This window comes from Oreochromis aureus, linkage group 16 (assembly GCF_013358895.1).
Source record: "Oreochromis aureus strain Israel breed Guangdong linkage group 16, ZZ_aureus, whole genome shotgun sequence".
Lineage (NCBI taxonomy): Eukaryota > Metazoa > Chordata > Actinopteri > Cichliformes > Cichlidae > Oreochromis > Oreochromis aureus.
The window spans coordinates 27,817,336-27,832,043 of NC_052957.1; the positions used below are offsets into that span (position 1 = coordinate 27,817,336).

At 39.7% G+C, this 14,708-nt stretch overlaps 1 protein-coding gene across 2 annotated transcripts; it reads left to right on the plus strand.

The window, feature by feature from the left end:
* The first annotated feature begins 237 nt into the window (after positions 1–237).
* Positions 238–14,655, plus strand: popdc2 (popeye domain containing 2). 2 transcript variants are annotated; one of them, XM_031755593.2, is made up of 4 exons: positions 238–1,256; positions 4,563–4,671; positions 6,641–7,226; positions 12,602–14,655. In XM_031755593.2, exons 1-3 carry the CDS (start codon positions 763–765, stop codon positions 7,175–7,177), a joined length of 1,140 nt encoding a protein of 379 aa, XP_031611453.1. In that variant the 5' UTR covers positions 238–762; the 3' UTR covers positions 7,178–7,226; positions 12,602–14,655. The 2 variants fall into 2 exon arrangements, with proteins under 2 accessions (XP_031611453.1, XP_039455580.1); XM_039599646.1 differs by having other exon boundaries at positions 6,641–7,085.
* Positions 14,656–14,708: the final 53 nt, after the last annotated feature.

Consider the following 14,708-nt stretch of genomic DNA (forward strand, 5'->3'; position numbering starts at 1 on the left):
CTGTGTGAAACTCTGAACCCCCCTGGAGGAACTTCTTTGTCGGATAAAAAAAAAGTGGGTGACACTTTGTGAGTCTCTCTGAGATACTACTTGTTATAGTCCCTCTTGTCCCTCCTGTTTCCTGCCTCCCTCTCCCCCTCTCTGTCTCTCTCTTGTGCTCTCTTTCTCTCTTTCTGTTATGTTAAGTAGCAGGCCTGCTTTCTGTCTGCCACTCTGTCCTCCTTGGGTTTCAATTCCAAACATGGTTATCCTTCTAGGGCCCTATCGACTCCCCCCCCCTCGCCTCCCTTATCCTTTTCTCTTCCAGCTGTTGGCTCTACAGTGCAGGCCAGAGGGTGAGAAAAAGAGACAGAAAAGCACAGCAAGAAAGACTACGGGAAAACTTGGAAGGGAAAGACGGGGCGAGAAGCCAGAGGAGAGAGGAAGGGACGCATGATGAGAGGAGAAGAAACAGAGGAAACCCATTCCAGCTGTGTTTCTGCAACAAATAGAGTTGTGATAACATCTTCACGGTGAAGAATTTTCTGCCGCTGCACGCCAAGGGAACAAACAATTACATCTGACATTTTTGGTCAGTATCAGGCTGTTTATTTTTAATCAAGCTGTAATCCAAACAGATGATCTAGTAATAGGACAGAAACAGCACTGAGTTTGAGTGGATAACAAGTCTTATTGGTCCCTTCTTAAAAAACCCCACAAAACAAACAAACTTTGCTTTGTGCACCAAGAGCCTTTCCAGAACTTATTCGAAAAGATTTAAACATGAGTGCAGACAACTCTAGCCTGCTGGACAGCCTGCTCTTTCCCCCTCTCTGCGATGGCTGGAGCAACAACACAGAGGGAGCCATCTACCAGTTGGGTAACACCATCCTCTTTCTGGGCTACATGGGAGGAAGCGGGGCCTACGGGTGCCTCTTCATCTTCGGCTTCCTTTGTCCCGGTTTCCTGTGTCTCCTTCTGTGGGGATTGCTTACAGTGTGCGGCCTGGATGTCTTCACCTGGAACCTGCTTCTACTACTGGTCTGCTTGCTTCAGCTCTGTCACCTCCTTTACCGGCTGCACCAGGAGGGCATACGAGGTGAGGAGCTGGCCTCCCTCTACCAGGCGGTCTACCTGCCCCTGGGCGTGCCTGTCCAGGTGTTCAAGGAGATTGCAAAGGCTTTTGAGAACAAGGTGCTGGAGCTGAAAGCAGGAGAGACTTACGCTGTGGAGGGAAAGACCCCCATTGACCAGCTCTCCTTTCTGCTTTCTGGAAGGTGAGTGAGTGGGCAATGTGTTTGTGTGTGTGTCTGTGTGCGCAGACAATTACACTTTGACACACATCTCCAAGAAGATGGCACGCAACCTCAACTGTGTCCGTAAAACACATGTAAAACACATGTAGCAGTACAATTTATTATATCGTCTTGTGAGGCACCACTTTGACTTGCCAAGATCCCTGCTTTATGACTCCTGGTGGGGGTGTTTTACAGAAAAGTCAGGCTAATGAAGTGGCAAACAGCAGGAAAAAGCTAATCAGAGAACTAATTAAAAGAACTGAAACATTAGTAATATTCATACATAAGAATACAAACACACCATCTCAAAATGTTGTGAATACACACATAGCTACTGCTTTTACTTTTTTTTAGTGGTATTCATATCTTCGATTTTGGATAGCTGTAGTAGTGTTGTCGAGTGATTGTTATCATGGATTGTATTGTATTGTGTTGCATCGAGGATTCTGTGAATCCCAAAACATCTGCGTGATAAAAGAAAAATACTTGTAGGTAAAGCACTTTTTAAAAGTAGAAATAAGCTGCAAACACCAACACTGAGGCTGATATAGGGAACACGTTGGAGACCATGAGTCTGACCAAAACTACCATAGCTGTGTGCAATGAACTTGCAGTCTCATTGTCTTTGAAACGGTTGCTCTAAAGATGGTGACCACCTGCAATCAGCTGAAACCAGTTGCAAATCAAGCAATATACCAATAAAATGGCAATTGAGCAGTCGGTCCGTGATAATATGGCAATTAAATATGAAGAATCAGCAAAAATCCCAAAATGATATAGGGTCTCAGTGGTCCTTTTTTAAAAATATATTGGAATAGTCTGAGTCAGCTTATATATATATATATATATAAAAGCTGACTCAGACTAATTGCAAACTGTTGGCAGTTTGTCTGCATTTATAAATTAGAAGGCAACGATTTGCAAACTTTCTCTAATGAATCTGAGTGACTGCAGTCAGTCAGAGCTGGACTGTAGCTGTGTTGAGACAGGTTGCCTTCCACCAGGTGACCTGTGCATTCACCTTGCATTCAAAAGTGGTTGACCATTTGGTCTGTGCAACTACTTGCAATCAGTCTCTTTAATGTAATCAAAGGGCAGCTACCAATTTCCAGTTGCACTGAGGTTGCTGTTCTAATTTTAATCCAGTGTGACTGAGCCTTTGCCCAGTTACAGAGCCTCTTGCCATGGAACAACAATAACATCCATTAGAATACAATTTTCACTATTTTTCAAGCTCTGATTTCTTCTCCTTTTTCTTTGTTTTTTTGTTTGGAATTTATCTGCTTAAAGCTCCTCGCTGGTTAGTAAAAAATTATGAAAATGAGGGCAATGATAATAAAACAATACAGTAGTTTTGTCTGTTAATTAAAAACACAGAGCACCCTAACCAACAGTGATGTTAAAAACAATAACTTTGCACCTTTATTATTGGGCCTATATGCACATGCAGGCTGACAATTGCAAAGATACTCTAGTATTCTTTCTTTTCGATGTAGAAACTCAAATGCATGCAGACACAATCTGCATGAGTGCTTTGCATTGTTGTGCAGACATGTCCACATACTGCCACAGCTCCTGTGTGCTGAGATATTAATGTCACTCTAGTAGGCAAAGTTAATAAGAGTGCTGTCACAGACTGAATTAATGAAGCAGAAGGTGCTTAAAGTATATCAATTTATACCGCAGGCTTACATTTTTCAAATACTGGAAAAAAAACCCCATAAATATTTAAAAGTAAACTTAATTAATGACTCTGAGACTGTTGGCAGTACATAACCGTCAAAGGAACTCTGTCCTCTTCCTCCAAACATCCTCAAAGCAGAGCTGCATTAGATCTCACAGTCCTGGAAGCTACACAAGAGAAATGTTGTAAACAGAGTATTTTTGTCTGTGACTCACCGGTGTGCCGTCCCCCTGCTCACTGCCAGCTGGTTAAATGATATCTTTGTGCTCCCGACAGGAGAGTGACACTGACTGCTCCTCTTACCTTAAATTAAATGTTGGCCACGGTGCTGACAGCTCTGAGTTTACAAGCCAAATTTGGAACTACGAGCAAATGAGCTAAATGTTTCCTTTCTTACGCTGTGACTTCTTGGCAAAGATTTCTGTTTTATTTTTCTATTGATCTGCATTGTCTGATTTGCCAGAAACACATATTATTACTATTGTGTTGGAAAGCATGTGTGCAATTTATGAGTACTTTTCAAAGCCAGATGCTTGATATGATTGTATTCCACAGCCAAATACATATGGCTGCATAACTACGGAATTATTGTGACCTCTTATTTAAAAACAGTGGACATTAATCTGCATCTTCTGGGAAGATTTGGAAAAGTTTTGCAGGTTTTAGGAACCTGGTTTTGTGTATTTGCTCCCCTTCAGGAACAACAACATTTGTGCAAGTTAATCAAATCAAATCAAGGAAACAGAACTCTGAAGGAAGGCTGTGTCCACAAAATCTGGACCATATAGTACATATGCCAAAGTGCCAGCAGTGCACTGACACTTTTAGAATGGGATTCCCCAATTGAAATACCTTTGGTTGTGCCTTGAGGGTAATTAATGCAACAACACTCTGGCAAATAACTTGCAATTAACACCCATTGTTTTGAAGTGTCTAAATAAATGCTTCTAGCAGTTTTAGCACACAGTAAGAGGCTCTAGAGAGAAATCCATTCATATAATAACAGTGATACAGCTTTTTCCAATACAAATGCCTTTGTAATCTGGGCCTGCCTTAGCTTGGCCTCATCAGGTTGTAGTGACTTTAGATTTGACTTTAGATTTAGTCAGATGACCGAATATACAAGCTAGTCCCATCATTGATATGAACACGTTCAGCCTACAGTGAATGAAGAACAAAACAAACTTTTCAAGTAACACTATAAAGCTGTCGTGCATAGAGAAATAATTGGTCCTTGAAATTAAACAATTATGTGTTAATTTTTAAAAAAACAAACAAAGTAGTAGTGGTGCCGCAGCACATGTGGGAATGACTTGAATTCAAATCTGAATAGGAGTAGCTCATGCTATCATCTGCAAGAAACCTCAGGACAGGATAGGTCCTTTTTCTCAACCTATTTGAAAACTTACTTCATTTGATTAGCAATAACATACTTAACCTCAGTCCACTAAAGTCCTGTAGCTTCTCTGCGACAGGTATTTCTGCCCATATCCACCTCCAGCGTCTTAGACCTGCTGTGACCTCCAACTCTCTCTGCTGTCATTATCACTTCTTAATCCCGTTTCCCTTTTTAACCTTGTATCTCTCGTTCTCTGTCTCAGGATCAACGTGTCTTTGGAGGGCCAGTTTCTGCATTACATCCACCGACACCAGTTCCTCGACTCTCCCGAGTGGGAGTCTCTGAGACCAAACGAGGAGGGAAAGTTCCAGGTACAGTGTCTTTATGCATGCTCAATCATCCAGGTAAGGAAATCCCAAAAAGCTGATTCTGTCCACCGGGACTTGGCATTTTTTAGCGGGAGAAACGTTTCATCATTCATCCAAGTGACTTCTTCAGTCTCATCTGACTGCAGGTGTCCCCAGCTGTACATTTGCATAATGACTAACACTAGCATCACTGAACAACAATGGGCTGTGAGGTCAGTTTATTGATGCTGATTGCAGAAATTGTTATGACCACTGATCAACAACCAAGTACAGGACACTGATGCAGTTTCTGCTTAATACTGTAAATCTCAGGTGTGGAAGTAAAATCAACTTGAAATGCTGTCACTGAATGAGCTTGAAGGAGGAACCAGAAGTGGATATCAAGTTGTCTTTTGTTGCCGGCTATCACACTCAGCATCTAACTGATAAGCTGAACAGGGAAAAGCAGTTGTCCTCTTGTCTTTCACATATCCTATTGCATTTGATTGGTTCAGTTAAAGTAGAAACAAGGCCTCGAGATCTTGTTGGATATTTAGGTGGTGCTTTAGTTTTAAGGGGCTTTCAGACAGGGAGGGTGTGCCATCTGATGAGGTGGACTAATACAAGTAGAGATGTATGGGCTGCTTTCGTTATCATTTAATTTGCAGTTTTTTTTTTTTTTTTTAATTTATTGTGTTTAAAATGTTACAAAACAGTAAAATATAATAAATGTCACCATGAGGACATTATTTCATTAGATCAACAGTTTAAAACCAAAAGATATTTAATTTACTTTTATATTTAAAAGTATCAGCAAATACACTGATCATTTTAATCCACCATAAAACAATTATAATGGCACTTGTAATAAATAGTTATATTTTACTAATTACATCTAGTAGCTTTTTTTTTTAACCTTCAAAGTTACATTACAAACCAAACTGTCAATGAATGAAGTAGAGTGGCAAGGGAGATCTTATTCGCAGCTCATCAGATACAGGAGCTTGGTGAGGAACTCTCAGTGTGACATTTACCCATTTAGCAGGCTCAGAGTAGTCCATAAACTCAATATAATTCACAAAGTGACCAGCTGTGCAGGCAGTAGTTATTATAAGATAGTTAGTGTGACTGTTGATTTATGTATTAGATTTTGATAAATATTGGCTTGTTTTTTTGTTTCGTTCTTTAAAGCACAAGTCATAAGATCGGGGTGGTGCTGACCGAGGAACCCAAGAATACTCGCATCCAACTTATCAATAACGAGTTAGCCACAAATGAAGCATACCTATTATTTATTCTACTTTAAATGTGACATTAGTTTACAAAATGATTAACTCCTAAAAAAAATGAAGTCACAAAGCTACGGTGACTCTGAAAGATGAAACGCAGTGCAACCGAAGAAAACGCCATCAAATAGAAAAACACTCCGAACGCACACAAAAGACAAAGGAAGCTGAATTAAGTTGAATTAATCACAGCATCAGTGACAGAACAGGCTAACACTAAACGACTAATAGCAAAGATGTTTCTTCAGTATCACTTGTCTCGTGTTTTGTGTGCTTTGGTAGCGTTCTTCTGTTTGCTGGTGTTTTCTTAGGTTGCAGTGCGTTTGACCTCTCAGGCCCACCAAACAAATCTGAAACACGTCCATTTTCTTACAGACTTCTATGCAACTGGACTCTCTTTGCAACTAAGTGTCGCCCCCTGATGGTCATTAAAAAGAATTGAGGTTTCAGGCACTTACACTTTTTCTTTTCTTTTTTTTTTACATTTATTTTACCCGGAGGCTTTGTCAGTGCTTTGCTTCTAAGCAAATGCCAGTATGTGGTGCTTTGGGAATGAGAATATGTCGGTGAGGCTATTGCTCCAGTGCTTGCAAGCAAAACCAGAGCCAGCCTCTAATGACATTGTTCCACGCTGCTGCTAGTGGTCAAAGGTTCTAAAGTGCCTCTTTTATACACTGATAGTATGGTGTGTCATTCATTCTGCCCAGGTGACCCTGACAGCAGAGGAAGATTCCCGTTACATCTCATGGCGTCGCCGCCGCCTCTACATGCTGATATCAAAGGATCGCTACATCGCCCGTCTCTTCTCTGTAATGCTGGGACACGACATTGCTGAAAAGCTCTACAACCTTAACAACAAGCTCTACATCAAAAGTGGCGTGCTGTTGGACATCCGCCTGCCAAGCCTCTACCACGTGCTAGCTCCTGCCTCACAGGGCAGTGAGGGTGGCAGCGGCAGCGATGGAGGCCCTGCCAGGGAGCAACAAACTGAACAGCAGTGCCAAGACCCAGAGCTCACCTACCAGATGCCTGACAGACCTAAACCTCAGCCTCTCCAGCCCAAACCTCAGGGACCAATGAAGACAGCCGTGGATGAACCCTTGCATGACCCTTATCACCCTTCCTGGGCGTTTGACCCGGAGCTGCCCATTGGTGAGGACTCCACCAGCCTGGTCCTGGAGGACTTTGCTGATGTGGCGGGCTCCTTAACGGATTATGGCAGTGAGAGGGAATATTTGAGGTAGAGAGGGAGGGTGTTGGAGCTAACACACGGGGGCACCACTTAAGCTACATGTAAGTACCGCACCTGGGCGAAGAGTTGCATGGGGTGGTGTGTGTGCATGGAAGGCTTGTGGTGCACATTTCTTACTAACCCGACTTTGTGTTGCAATATAATCATATTAATCATTATCATAATGATAATGACTGATATGATAATTAATATAATCATTATTTTATTCAACATTAGTGGACCTATTACTCTTACTCCTTATTTTTGTCATATATATGTTGGTAGATGGTGGATGCTCTTATTAAACAAGTTTCAAATGATAAAGTCATCAAGTAATCCTTGTGAGTCAAAAGTTGAGGCCAAGAAGTTTTACCCATCGTGGATCTTTATGATGTCAAAGAGAGGACATATTCATAATATGGTTATTGTAGTCCCACCCATGTGCTGTTTAAACCTTCTATTTGTGAGTAGTAGCCAGTCAGGCACTAAAACGACTTGTTTCAGAGCGTGGATGAACTGAGGGGCTGCACAAAGGCCCAGTGAAAGATACAAGGATATACATGTATTTGTATTTTTATAGAGTCTTTAACTTTCAAGATAAAGCGCCTTGAGATGGTTGTGTGTTGTGATTTGGTTCCATATAAAAATAAAACTGAACTGAATTCTAAAGTTTATATCCAGGCATCATGGGCATATTGGCATGGTAATTTTGGGCTTGATTTTTTTTTCTTTTTCTTTTTCCAGGGTGGAATGATTGTACAGCACACATCTTTAATGATGATAAAAAACGAGAATTGGGTGCACAACTTTGAATTTTGGACTTTTGGATACATATAACCCATTGACAAGCTTCTGGCACAGTTCTGGTTGGGTATTTGACCACCTTTCTGGCCGACTTTAAATTGCTTAATATCCTGGCATGCATCTGACCATTAAGCATAGTTCACAAATTTTCAACAGAGTTGAGGTTGAGAACTTGAGAAACCCATTCCAGAATCTTAACGTTAGCCTGATTTATCCCTTCCAACACCTGATTTGAGGTGAAGTTGAAGAATCTGGAGATACTCTTCCTTGTTCATTATTCCATCCACTTTGTGCAATGTAGCCGCAAAACAGTCACGGAACATGATGGTCCAACCATCATGGTTGACAGTTGGTATAGTGTTTTTAGGTTTGAAAACCTTGCGACTCCTGTAAACATACCTCATCACTGTGGAAAAAATAGTTCAATCTTTGGCTCGTCTGAACATAAAACTTTGGCTTGTTTATGTGAGAAGCTGCAAATTTCAGTCAAGCTGATTTTGGAGCAAGGCTTCTTTCTTGGTTATGACCCTTACCTTGAGATGAGAGGAAGTTGGTTAACAGTTTGCGGTTTACTTCCAAAGCTTGGCAACATGATGAATTGAATAAATGGTCTGGTTCTTATATATTGCTTCCACTTTCACTTGAGCACTCAAAGTGCTCTGTAACTTGAAAAAGGGGAACAGCTTGTACTTTGGTACTGTTCTTTGAACTGATGATCCTGGAATCTGCAGTTGTTTAGAAATTGCTCCATTAAGTTTCTGGAATAGCTTTCCCAAAGCCTTGACCTCAACCTTTTTGAAATTTGTTGAGTACACTTAAAAACTGGGTCTGTGCCAAGACACCAACCAATTTCAATGAACTCTACGAAGTCTGCTGAGAAGAGTGGTCACATATCCACATAGTTTTATGCAAGAAGCTTGTTGATGGCTACCAAAAGCATCTGGTTGAGATTAAACTTTTAACATTTAACCAAATATTAGTAAACGGTGCATGTATACTTTTGACCATATGTTGATTAGAGAAACAAAAACAAAACAAAAAACAATCCATCCAACTCTTGTTTTGTAAAGACATTAAAGAGCTATTCTACCCTGGAAAAATACCAGTTCACACCCGCCTCGACATCATGCCCATGTTGAGTGTATGTAAACTTCTGACCACAACTATAAATATGAATTATTTTGAAGTGTAAACAGGGAAAATCTACTCTAGTACAGTCTCAGAATAAAAATATGAGTCCATTTGAGTGTTTGTTTTGGCTGTACATTCATTTTAAGTATATCCGTTTCCACTGCATTTAACAAGAATTAATGTGTAATTTTACCTTATTTACATTATGACAGATCAAATAACAGCTCAAATGACCCAAAAACATACATATTAAAAGGTTAATTATATAAAATCTGACACGTCTCAGCCATCCAATATTCAGAATAGATGTTCACAGATTAGTCACAAATTATAATATTATTGTTGATAATTATATCATTAACATACTGAAGGGAAGGGAATAATAAACACTTTCACTTTGAAAGTGCATAAAAGTTTTACACATAAAGTTATACATATAAGACTTTGTATTATATATATATTCTTTTGTATTAAAGTACATAGGTGGAAAGTATGTGTATATATGACCTAAGAATATCCTAAAAAGAAAATCACATTTATGAGGTTCAAAGTTCATTTTTTTGACCTCAGAAACAGAAGCTTGGAAATTGAAGTGAAGATGCATCTACTTAAACTTAAAAAATCAAATCAAATCAAAGGTCTGTAATTCCTTCACAACTGGACAAGTTTTTCTATTATTAAATAGATACATGTGCATTATTAGCAAATGTGCTAAGATTAGGTCAAATTGAAGGCTTATCAATTAGAAAAAAAATTTGAATTACAGCTAGCACACAGTTAATAGTTTGGATCGCTTAATTTAGCCAACATTTGTTCAATGCACCATCACATCATCCAGCACTAGCGAAACAGGTGATCTAAAAGGTCATTTTTGCTCTAAAGTTGACTCTTTTTCCCTTATTTCATTTACCTTGAGAGGAATGCTTTTGCATTTAAAAGTTTTCAACATATACAATAAATCTGACTAATCATTGCACTTGTAATTTTTTTGTTAAAAACTTCCTAACTAGTTCATGCTCATGGTAGATTGCCATTAAATGGTGGCTGGAATTCTTTTCTGCTGGCCTCCTCAGCTTGAGGGTTATCTGGATTATTATCCCATTTTCAAACCATGCTTTAAAATCAGAAATCCCTCCATGCCAGCTGCTCTGCATTAGTGTGCTTTGGCCACGCTGCTCACATGCTTACAGTTATGCTTGGCACAGTTAGCAGAGTTAAACTTGCTCTCTGTAAATAGTGAAAACACTTTAACAAATGAACATAGAGTGGGCCCACTGTGGTTGTAGACAGTTGATCGGGCCCCGTGGGTGTATTTTCCGTGTGTGTGTGTCTGTGGGGAATTGTTTCTTTCCTGTCTCATCTGTCTCATTACATGATGATGAGGCTTTGTTGAGGTTGGGCAGGCACCAGCTGTGTCCTTATCTGACGAGGATTAGAGCTTGTAAATTTAGGGGATGTTCAGAAAATTCAGTGCCATGCTATTAATCCAGTGTCCCCACCCTTTGGCTTTCTGTCTGCTTATCTGTTCAGCCCTCCCCTCCATCTCTCTGTCTGCCCTGCCCAATCACAGGTGGAGGATCACATTTCACAGCTGGAGAGTGGAGTCAGTGTCAGGCTTGGGTTGCACAGCAGCTGTGAAGCAGCAGGTCAAATCTGTCATAGCTGCAGCATACCTCTCAGTTCAGATTGGAGTCAATGACTTCAAAGCAGGGTGGACAAGCAATCATATGCTCACAAAATTTCACAAATCAGGACACTACAAGAAAAGAAATCCTCTTCTTGCACGCAAATGTATCATAGTCATCGCATCTGTGGGTTTGTGTGTGAGTGGATGAGCAACCATAAACTCTGAAATGGAACTGAAGAAAAACACAAGCCGTCTGCTCCTCTGAATCACAGCAGGCAGTGACCAGCATTCAACACTCACATTCATGACATTAATAATATGAACACAGAACAAGTATACTGCAGATATTTGCAGTGTAGTGTCTGGCTATTTACAGGCAAGCACAGTAGTGGCTTGAGAGTGTCAGTGCTAAACGTCCACTCAAGTATTCAAGAGGGAAAAGGGTCAACAACCTTTTGAACAGGGGTAGGCAACTCCAGACCTCGAGGGCCGGTGTCCTGCAGGTTTTAGATGTGTCCTTGATCCAACACAACTTATTTAAATGGCTAAATTACCTCCTCAACATGTCTTGAAGTTCTCCAGAGGCCTGATAATGAACTAATCATTTGATTCAGGTGTGTTGACCCAGGGTGAGATCTAAAACCTGCAGGACACCGGCCCTCGAGGCCTGGAGTTCCCCACCCCTGCTTTTGAACCTAGACAAATGGAAAGGTTTAATGCATGCCCGTTATTTTGTTTTATAACCTACATGATAAGGGCATCAAGGCAGCTAGTGCAGTGATCATAGGGTGCACACAGTCAATTCTATATAGTTAAGTTAATTAGCATTTAATGAAATTATAACCAACCTAGGGGATCTCAGTTTGGTTCTGCACCCATGACTCCTTACAGCAGGGGTGGGGAACTCCAGGCCTCAAGGGCTGATGTCCCTACAGGTTTTAGATCTCACCCTGGGTCAACACACCTGAATCTAATGATTAGTTCATTATCAGGCCTCTGGAGAACTTCAAGACATGTTGAGGAGGTAATTTAGCCATTTAAATCAGCTGTGTTGGATCAAGGACACATCTAAAACCTGCAGGACACCGGGCCTCGAGGCCTGGAGTTGGACATCCCTGACTTAGTGCCACAGTGTCTCTTTGTACTGCAAAACTGTAGCACCAGATTGGACGACCTTGGGTATCACAGAAAAGAAACACTTGGGGCATCAATAACAAAGATTGTGATCTGAAAACCTCAATCAAATATTGACAACTTTTCTTGCAATTAATGAGAAAATATAAAATATAAATTGGAGGTGGGTAAGAGTCAGTGACAAGGAAGCTTTTGAACCTATAAAAACAAGGGGGGGAGGGTAATTCAATTAATGTGTCATCCTTGACAGTCCTTGAAAAACTGCACCGGCTGCATTAAAAAACAAAACAAAACATGGCCAGGACCCAGCATAGAGGGGCCCACCTTGTCTGGACAAAGTTAAACTTGGAAATATGTTCTCATATCCTACAAGTAACAAACTGCTGACTATCAGTAAAACTCCAATTTAAATGAGTGTTTCCTGAGGACACTATACAAGGAACTACAAAGGTAGCTTTGAGTATTTTGGCACACACTGAGACAGATTTCATCTCATCTATGCAAGAACTGTTACATCTGTGTAGCTTACATCGAAACGAAAGCCAAAGGTGACGATTGGTGGGTCCTGTTACAAGAGTATCTCTAGTTTGCTGCTTATTACTGTTTCACTTTATAGGAGCGCAACATGTTTTCCTTATCTGTAATGCAATCAGGAGGTTGGTGTGGACACGAGTTTGCTGCAAGATCACATCCATCTTAACTTAATGGAACTAAATTTAAGCTTTGATGTTGGCTTTGCAGGAGGTGATGGGAATCTACCGCCTCGATTCCAGAGGGTCAGAGCGCCGCTGGCTCCCACTGAAACCCCTAAACTGTGAGACGTCTCTCCTGGAAACACTTTGTTAACACTATGAATGTGTTGCAAGTCACTATGACACCATCTCCTCCTCCTTCTCTGTTCCTGTTCTTCAGTCCTGAGTATGAAGAATATAAATTCTTAACATTTATTTTGAATTAAAATTTAAGTCATAGAACAAACTTTACTGACACCTTTTAACAGTTTGACATATTATTTCAGAGTGTTAACATTTTCCTTGTTACCATTTAGTCTTTAGGCCTTTAGGCCAAAATATCCCAAGATACAGTGACCCTGAGTGTGTAAATGACCTACAACCTAAGACAACACTGGCAAATAGAAAAATGCTACAAAAAGCATAAAAAGACACAGAAGTTGAATAAATCATGAATGAAGTGAATAAAACTCAACAGATATTAAAGTAGAAAAAAACAAAATCTCACAACATAAGTGTTTTTTGGGAGACAATTTGTTAAAGTGACAGAAACCTAAAGATGAAGGATTGCACTGAGACTCGTTTAAAGAAAGCGGAACATTTATTTGTGTTGTGAGGGAGAAAAGTTGGAAGGTAATGTGTTGTAATCGCATGCTTCATACAGTACTGTAGATACATGTTTGCTATTAGCCATAGATCAGCAGAAGTCAGGTTCAGTGTATGCCGGTTATTTTGTTGTAGAATTTTGCAGTGATCCTACGGCCACAGTACGCGGTGGACATGGTCAATTGTGTATGTGGAACAGCCAAAATTGTGCTTCACAATTAATATTTTTAAGCTAATTAGCATTTAATGCAATTATAGCTAAGTTAGTGAATCTCAATTTGGGCCTTCTGGTATTATTTTGCTTGCGATGTTACTGACCCCATTGAAAAATGTTTCATCGGTAAATCTCTTCAGCGAACAAGAATTTATTTCTGTTGTGAGGGAGAAAATGATCCAGGTAATGTGTGTTTTAATTGCATGATTCATGTAATACTGTAGCAACATGTTTGCTAATAGCCGTTGACTGTTAGCTTTTCTGTCACTTTAATGTCTTCCAAAAACACTATTTTGTTAGTTTTTTTAATTGTTTTGGGAAGCTTTTGTTGTGTTTTTCCACTTCATTTTTTTTTTGTTTTGCTAATGCTAATTAGCGCTTCCATTGTGTTATTTGTGCTTTTGCTGCATTTTTCCATTTGCTGGTGTTTTCTTCAGCTGCAGTGCAGAGATCTTTCATGGCCTCTCTACCAAGAGTCTGAAATCTGCCTTTAACATTTTAAATACAGTAGACTATAAAATCAAATATTTAACAAATTAAAAGACTCAGAGAAGCATCTCTCCAGTAGACATACTATCTTGCTGATATTTTACCAACATGTCCTCATGTATGAATTAGGCCCCAAATGAAATCATATTTACACTATCATATTGATTGGCACTGTAGAACTGAGGACAGGCAGCCTTCACTTTGTTACCTACCAGCACATTTAATGTCTGAAATGTCATTTCATATTATGTGACTAAATTTGCTTATATTTCAGATTGGAACTGTTTTTTATTCAGATTTGATTTTCACGTGATTTAATGTTACATTTCACTTTTGAAATTTGCTTCACAAATAATAATAATAATTAATGTTGATGTAATGTAGGAAGGTTGCTGCACATTTTCTGGGTCTGGTTTAAAACATGTTTTGTCAAAGCTATTTAAAGTTATGAGACAGCTTAACGTTGGCAGATGTACATTACAATCAAATGTTCTTCCTTCAAGCTCTGGAAAGCATTTGGCTTTGTATCCTTGATCTTTTCAGACCTGTCTGGAACATTTTATGTACAAAACCTGCCAACTGGTTCTGTTGTCTTCTATCATTTCACTGCAATGTTTTGATGTGTCATGTTTAGATTAGTGATCAGATTACCAAAGTCATCCTTTTACATGTTCTCTGGTGATATATATTAGAAGCCTGATTTTTTAAAAATGTTTTTAAACATTGTTGTGTTTAATACATGGGCATAATGTGAATCACGGGATTTGTGTGTTATTGAATTCAAAAGTGATGAGTGATGAGACTAAAA

Excerpts from the sequence above, each read along its gene's own strand:
- popdc2 (XM_031755593.2), top strand. The coding sequence starts at position 763 with ATGAGTGCAGACAACTCTAGCCTGCTGGACAGCCTGCTCTTTCCCCCT. Across the intron at positions 1,257-4,562 it reads TCCTTTCTGCTTTCTGGAAG|GATCAACGTGTCTTTGGAGG; the intron begins GTGAGTGAGTGG and ends TCTCTGTCTCAG. Across the intron at positions 4,672-6,640 it reads ACGAGGAGGGAAAGTTCCAG|GTGACCCTGACAGCAGAGGA; the intron begins GTACAGTGTCTT and ends CATTCTGCCCAG.